This window comes from Penaeus monodon, chromosome 3 (genome assembly GCF_015228065.2).
Source record: "Penaeus monodon isolate SGIC_2016 chromosome 3, NSTDA_Pmon_1, whole genome shotgun sequence".
Taxonomy (NCBI): domain Eukaryota; kingdom Metazoa; phylum Arthropoda; class Malacostraca; order Decapoda; family Penaeidae; genus Penaeus; species Penaeus monodon.
This window is the reverse complement of record NC_051388.1, coordinates 769,429-777,290: the sequence shown is the minus strand read 5'-3', so window position 1 is coordinate 777,290 and position 7,862 is coordinate 769,429. Positions and strand designations below refer to the sequence as shown.

Sequence of the window (7,862 nt, the reverse complement as noted above, 5' to 3'; positions counted from 1 at the left end):
TTTTTCCCCCCCTTTCCCTCCTCTCCCCTTTCCCCTCACCCCACCCCCCCTTATCTCTCCTTTTCCCCCCTCCCCCCTCCCCCCCCCCCCCCCCTTTCCCTCACCCCCCCCCACCCCCCCCCCTCATTATTTTCCCCCTTTTTTCCCCTCCCCCCCCCCCCCCTTTCCCCCCCCTCTCCCTTCCCTTCCCCCCTCTCCCTCCCCCTCCCCCCAAACCCTCCTATTTCTCCCTTTCCTCCATCCCCCTCATCCTCCCCTTCCCCTCCCTTTTTTTTTCCCTTTTTTTTTTTCCCCCTTCCCCCCAACCCCCTTTTTACCCCCTTCCCCCCCCCCCTTTTTTTTTCCCTTTCCCCTTTTTTTTCCCCTTTTTTTTCCCCCCTTCCCTCCCCCCCCCCCACCCCCCCTTTATCCCCCGCTCCCCCCCCCCCCTTCCCCCCCCTCCCCTACCCATTCCCCTCCCTCACTTCACCCCCCACCCCCCCCCTCTTCTCTTCCCTTTCCCCCACCCCCCCCCTTTATTTTCCCCCTTTCCTTTTTTTATTATTGGGGGGGGAATTTTAAAATTTTTTAAATTATTTGGGGGTTTTTTTATAATTTTAAAAATTGGGGGGGGAATTTTTAAAGGGGGTTTATAAAGGGTTTAGGGAAGGGGGGTGGGGGTTACGGGGGGGGGGGAATTAAGGGGGGGGAAAAAACTGGGTAAGGGAAGGGGGGGTCCCCCCCCCCCCCCCCCCTTTTTGGGGAATTTTTGGGGGAGGGGGGGGAAAGGGGTTTAACCCCCCGGGGGGGGTAAAGGGGGGGAAAAAAGGGTTTTTTAAAAAGGGGGGGTTGGGGGGGGGGTTGGGGGGGGAGGGTGGGGTGTGGGGGGGGGAAGGGGGGGGGTTGAGGGGAAAAGGGTGGGTTGGGGGGAAGGGGGGGGGAGGGGGGGGGAAGGGGGGGTTTGGGGGGAAGGGGGGGGTTTGAGGGGGGGGGGAAGGGTGGGGTTTGGGGGAAGGGGTTAGGGTGAGGGTGGGGGAAGGGGGGGGTTTGGGGGGAAAGGGTGGGGGAGGGGGGGGTAAGGGGGGGGGGGGGGAAGGGGGGGGTTTGGGGGGGAAGGGGGGGGGGGGGGAAGGGGGGGAAGGGGTGGGGTGAGGGTGGGGGAAGGGGGGGGTTGGGGGGAAAGGGGTTTGGGGGGGGGGGAAAGGGTGGGGGAGGGGAAGGGGGGGGTTGAGGGGGGGGGGGTGGGGGTTTGGGGGAAGGGTGGGGTTGGGGGAAAGGGGGGGGTGGGGGGGGGAAGGGGGTGGGGTTGGGGGGGGGGGTTTGGGGTTGGGGGGGAGGGGGGGGGTTTAGGGTGGGGGAAGGGTGGGGTGAGGGTGGGGGAAAGGGTGGGGGTTGGGGGGAAAGGGTGGGTGGGGGGGTTGGGGGAAGGGGGGGGGTTGAGGGAAGGGGGGGGTTGAGGGGAAGGGGGGGTTGGGGGGGGAAGGGTGGGGTGAGGGGGGGGAAAGGGGGGGGTTTGGGGGAAGGGTGGGGTTGAGGGGAAGGGTGGGGTTGGGGGGAAGGGGGGGGGGTGGGGGGGAAGGGTGGGGTTGAGGGGAAGGGTGGGGGGTGAGGGGGGGGGAAAAGGGGGGGGTTTGGGGGGAAAGGGGTGGGGTTGGGGGGAAGGGGTTTGGGGGTTGGGGGGGGAAGGGTGGGGTTGGGGGAAGGGTGGGGTTGGGGGGAAAGGGTGGGGTGGGGAAAAAGGGGGTGGGGTTTGGGGGGGGGAAGGGGTTTGGGGTTGAGGGGAAAGGGGGGGGGTGAGGGTGGGGAAGGGTGGGGTGAGGGTGGGGGAAGGGGGGGGGGTTGGGGGAAGGGTGGGGTTGGGGGGGAAAGGGTGGGGTGAGGGGGGGGGGAAGGGGGGGGTTTGTGGGGAAGGGGGGGGTGGGGGGGGAAGGGTGGGTTGGGGGAAGGGGGGGTTGGGGGAAGGGGGGGGTGAGGGGGGGGAAGGGGGGGGGTTGGGGGGAAGGGGGGGTGGGGGGTTTGGGGTTGGGGGAAAAGGGGGGGGGGTTTGGGGGGAAAGGGTGGGGTTGAGGGGAAGGGTGGGGTTGAGGGGAAAAGGGGGGGGAGGGGGGGGGGAAGGGGGGGGTGGTTGGGGGGAAAGGGGTTTGGGGTTGAGGGGGGGGGGGGAAAGGGTGGGGTTGGGGGGAAAAGGGGGGGGTTTGGGGGGGGAAGGGGTTTGGGGGGGGGAAAGGGTGGGGGAAAAAAGGGGGGGGTTTGGGGGAAGGGTGGGGGGGGGGGTGGGGGAAGGGTGGGGTTGGGGGAAAAAGGGGTGGGGGTTTGGGGGGAAGGGTGGGGTTTGAGGGGAAGGGGTTTGGGGTGAGGGGGGGGAAGGGTGGGGTTGGGGGGAAGGGGTGGGGTTTGGGGGATGGGTGGGGAGGGGGGGGGGAAAGGGGGGGGTGAGGGGAAGGGGGGGTGGGGGGGGGGTGGGGGAAGGGTGGGGTGAGGGGGGGGGGTGGGGTGGGGGGGGTTGGGGGGGGGGTGGGGTTGGGGGGGAAGGGGGGGGTTTTAGGAGGGGGGGGAAGGGGGGGGTTGAGGGGAAGGGGGGGGTGATTTTGGGGGAAGGGGGGGGGGTTGGGGGGAAGGGGGGGTGAGGGGGGGAAAAATGGTGGGGGGGGGGGGAAAAGGGTAGGGTTGGGGGGAAAGGGGGGGGTTTTGAGGGGGGGGGAAAAGGGGGGGGTTGGGGGGGAAGGGTGGGGTTGAGGGGAAGGGTGGGGTTGGGGGGAAGGGTGGGGTTTGAGGGGAAGGGGGGGGGGGTTGGGAGGGGAAGGGTGTTTGTTGGGGGAAGGGGGGGGTTGGGGGGAAAAAGGGGGGGGTTTTAAAGGGGAAGGGGGGGGTTGGGGGGAAAGGGGTTTGGGGTTGAGGGGAAGGGTGGGGTGGGGGGGTTTTGTGTGGGTGGGGTGGGGGTGGGGAGGGGGAGGGTGGGGGAAGGGGGGGGGTTTGGGGGGGGGGAAAGGGGGGGGGTTGGGGGGGAAAGGGTGGGTGTGAGGGTGGTGTGGGGGTTTTGGGGGAGGGTGGGGGGGGTGAGGGGGGGGGAGAGGGGGGGGTGGGGGGAAGGGTGGGGTGTGGGGGGGGAAGATTTTGGGGGGGGGAGGGTGGGGGAGGGGTGGGGTGGGGAGAAAGGGTGGATTAAGGGAGGGGGGATGGAGAGGGGAGGAGGGAGGAGGAGGAAAGAGGGGTGGGGGAGAGGGGGGGGGAGGAGGGAAAGGGGGGGGAAAGGGGGAGGGGGGGGAAAGGGGGGAGGGGGAGGGGGGGGGAAAGGAGAGGGGAAAGGGCTGCGGATTTTAAACCCTATAAAGATTATGTATCTGTTTAAAAGTCTGTCGTTTAGAAATAATCAAATTTAAGTCTTTTTGGTTATCTCCCCCATATTTTTGTTACTCCTGAAATTCCGGGTCTATCAGTATCGTATTTGTTATGCATTTCTATCCCTACACATCACCCTTTTAAACTGCCATTTATGCCCTTAGCTACCCGGGACATCTATCTGTCTAAATTTTATTTGCCCACCCTTTAATCTACCTGCCCTTTCATCTGAAATCTATATTTTAAAAATTTTCTATATTTTTTATCGATCATGAATTACCCAATTCTTTTCAAATTATCTCCTACCCTATCTATAAATATTTTTAAACCCTTGCTTAGTTTTATATTAACTACCCTTTTCTATCTACCTATAGGTATATCTATTTTATCAATCTTTTATCTAAAAACCAAAAGCACCCCAACTTTCAACAAAATTTTAAAAAAAGAATATATCTTTTATCCTATAAGGGTAATATTTGTGTGTTAAAATAATAAAATTATAATTTTAAATATATATAATTTTATAAAATTTATATATATATATAATATAATATGGGGGTGGTGTGGTGGTGTGTTTTGGTGTGTGTGTGTGTGTGTGTGTGTAGGAATAATATTTATATATATATTTTAATTTTATATAATATATATATAATTATATATGGGGCCGCGGTGGCCGAATGGTTAGAGCATCGGATTCAAGAATGTCACGACGGTAATCTGAGTTCGAGGGTTCGAGTCACCGGCCGGCGCGTTGTTTCCCTTGGGCAAGGAACTTCACCTCGATTGCCGACCTAGCCACTGGGTGGCCAAGCCAGCCCAAGTCAATGCCGGGTAAATAGAGATGGTGACTCGACAAAAACACCGGGCGGAAGGCAATGGCAAAACCACCGCTCTAAATTGCCAAGAAAAATCATGGAAGCCCATGATCGTCAAGGCCGCGGTGGCCGAATGGTTAGAGCGTCGGACTCAAGACTGTCACGACGGCAATCTGAGTTCGAGGGTTCGAGTCACCGGCCGGCGCGTTGTTTCCCTTGGGCAAGGAACTTCACCTCGATTGCCTACCTAGCCATTGGGTGGCCAAGCCAGCCCAAGTCAGTGCTGGTCCCAAGCCCGCATAAAATAGAGAGAATGATTACCTAAAAGGTAACACCGGCACTCTCCGTGGAAAGGAACTGGGGACCCTACCACGTACTCACTCCAAGAGCATCACAACATGAAAACTACAATTAAGTATCATGGTGTGACCACGGCGGCTCAGACATGAACCTACCGTTAAAAGAAGATATATATATATATATATATATATATATATATATATATATATATATATATATATATATATATATATATATGTATGTATGTATGAATGTATGTATGTATATATATGCATATATATACACATATATGTATACATATATACTTATATATGTACCTCTCTCTCTCTCTCTCTCTCTCTCTCTCTCTCACTCTCTCTCTCTCTCTCTCTCTCTCTCTCTCTCTCTCTCTCTCTCTCTCTCTCTCTCTCTCTCTCTCTCTCTCTCTCTCTCTATCTATCTATCTCTCTCTCTCTCTCTCTCTCTCACACACACACACACATCTCTACTCACACATACAAGAAGATGGCATACTCTTCAGTCATCAAGGGAAAGGAAGCTAGAAAACATCGCCACATTATCAGCTGTGTGACCGGGGTCTAAAAAAGGTTTATGAATAGATATACATATATACATACATGCATACATATAGGTATTAATAAAAAAGCAAAAAGAAAAAGAAAGAACGGGAGATACAGAGATACAGAGAGAGAGAGAGAGAGAGAGAGACGAGAGAAGCCGACAGACCCGAAGAGGATCACGAGAGAAGAGAGCAGCAGAGAGAGAAAGAGACCGGACCACCCTGAACGACAGAAGAGAGACGACGAGAAACGACCGAGAGACGACAGAGAAAACGAGAGAGAGAAAGCAGCAGAGACGACAGATACCGGAGACGAAGAGGACGAGACGCTGACGACTGAGAGAGAAGAGAGAGAACCGAAGAGAGAAGACCGACCCGAGAGACGCCAGAGAGGAGAGATGAGACAAGAGAAAGAAAGAAAGAGAGAGAAGCGAGAGAATTCGACACCCGAGAGAGAGAGAACGAGAAGAGAGAGCACTCCCCTCCATCCACCACCGTGAAATGTACAAACGAAACAGTAGAGAAGAGACGAGAGAGAGAGACGAACGAGTAGCACAGAGAAGAGCATATTGAGAGGAGAGATGAAATAAAAAGAGATAGAGAGAGGCGAAAGATTCGAGGAGAGAGGATGAGAGACAGAGAGAGGGAGAGAGAGACGACGACCCGAGAGACAGAGGAGAGAATGAGAGAGAGAAGATCGAAGACGCCTGAAGACTGAGAGGAGAGTGACGACTGACCGAGCGAGAGACGAGGTAAGACGAGAGAGACCGAGATCGAGAGAGACGAGAGAGAGCCAGAGAGAGAGAAGAGAGAGACAGACCGAGAGACGAAGCCGAGAGAGATAGAAGAGAAGAGGGAGAGAGAGAGAGAAAGAAAGAAGAGACGGCGAGAGAGCAGGGGAGAGCGGGAAAGAGAGAGAAACGAGAGAGAGAGCAGAGAAGAGAGCGAGAGAGAGAGAGACGAACAGAGACGACGAGACGAGCATCGACACACACGAGAGAGGAGATCGAGAGAGAACGCAGAGAGAGAAGAGAGGAGAGAAGAGAGAGAGAGAGACAGAAAAGAAAGAGATGGACGAGAGAGGGAGAGGGGGAAAGGAAGAGAGAGGTGGGGGGGTGGAATAAGAGAGAGAGAGAGGAGAGAGAGAGAGAGAGTAGAGATGATGAGAGAGAGAGAGAGAGAGATGAGAGGATAGGTAGAGGTTATATCTGGGTGGTGTAGTGTGTGTTGTGTGTGGTATACATGCTACATATATATATATTTATAATTATATATTATATAGAGTATATATATTATGATTATATATAATTATAGATTTATAGCATATATATATATATTACTATCCATATAATTTATGTATGTATTATACTATGCCTAACTAATACTACTATAAATATCAATTAAAAACTTAAAATTAAATTATTTAAATTTATATATATCTATAATATAATATAATATATATATATATATATATACCATATATATAAATAAAATATTATATATATATATATATATATATATACTATCTAATATATATATATATATATGATATATACTAATATATATATACTATCTAATTACAATATATATATAATAGTATATAGATATATACTAGATATGTTTATGTTTGATTGTTCAACAGCACGTCTGCCCAGTTCTACTTACTTGAGACGGTCAATTTTGGCACGCAGCACCACCCTTACCGTGCTCCATGGCATGCCCTTCCCTAACTCCAGCCGCGGTTGGACGATCACTAATGTACGAGTATTTTATTACTTTATTTATTTATTTATCTTAGTTTATTCTAGTTATTTGTTTATTTAATCTATTCATTTATATATCTACTGATACTACACGTACCACGTTAGTCACTACATATATACACAAATACAGTTAATACCGAACGGAATGAAAATAGATGCTGAGGCAATTAAAGTAACTCGTCTCCCTCTCCCACGGTCGGCCGGGTGTTCGCAGGGCATCACAACGGTTACGCACCCCGTGGCGAACCGACCCGACGTCGTGGGCCCTCCTCCCTCCTCCCCCTCCCTCCCGCGCCACCCCACCTACACGGTCACCCTCGGCCTGGTCTTGGAGGCGCACCGGAGGGCGTCGTCACGAGGCCTCTTTGAAAGCACTTAGGTAACACGAGTGCCTGCATTCGGCGTCTTCGGTGGGGAACGGGGGGAGGGAGGGAGGGGGAGGAGGAGGGAGGGATAGGTCTTGTCTTAGGGTATTTTCTGTTTTAGGAATATTTGATTTTTTTTTTTTTTTTTTTGGTTGGGGGGTGGGGGGTACATGTTAGTTTTCTCTGAGGCTATAACGAATCAGTATGTGTTATCTATAGGTATGTCTGCGAGTTAGCTAATTCTCATAACTAGGTACATGTAAATATTACATAATAAATATATCTAAATGGCATATCGTATATCTATATCTGTCTATCATATCTATCTATATTTCTCTCTCTCTCTCTCTCTCTCTCTCTTCTCCTACTAGTCTTCTATCTCTCTATCTCTTCTCTCTTCTCTCTCTCTCCTTCTTTTCCTCTCTCTATTCACACACACACACACACACACACATTACACACCTTTACACATTCACATACACACTACACATCTTTACACACTCACATACATACACGCATATTCCCAACCCCTTCCCACAGAATGAAGACTCAAAGCATTCCCAATCACCGTGTTATCACACGCACACCACACACACCACACTAACAGCCTGCCTCCCAGCAGAACATCGGTGTCGCTCCATGGTCTACAAATACGAGTGGGCAACCGAGGTGACTGTGCAGGTGGAGACCAGCCCAGTAGTAGAACCTCATCACCTGGCCGACCTATACTCAAACACAGGTG

At 52.7% G+C, this 7,862-nt stretch overlaps 1 protein-coding gene across 1 annotated transcript in view; it reads left to right on the top strand.

Moving 5' to 3' along the window:
* LOC119597885 overlaps nt 1-6,722 on the top strand; it is a 111,473-nt gene extending 104,751 nt beyond the window's left edge. The window contains exon 5 of the mRNA XM_037947552.1: nt 6,635-6,722. Coding sequence (XP_037803480.1) covers nt 6,635-6,722 — 88 coding nt within the window. The remainder of the gene's footprint in view (nt 1-6,634) is intronic.
* The last annotated feature ends 1,140 nt before the right edge of the window (nt 6,723-7,862 follow it).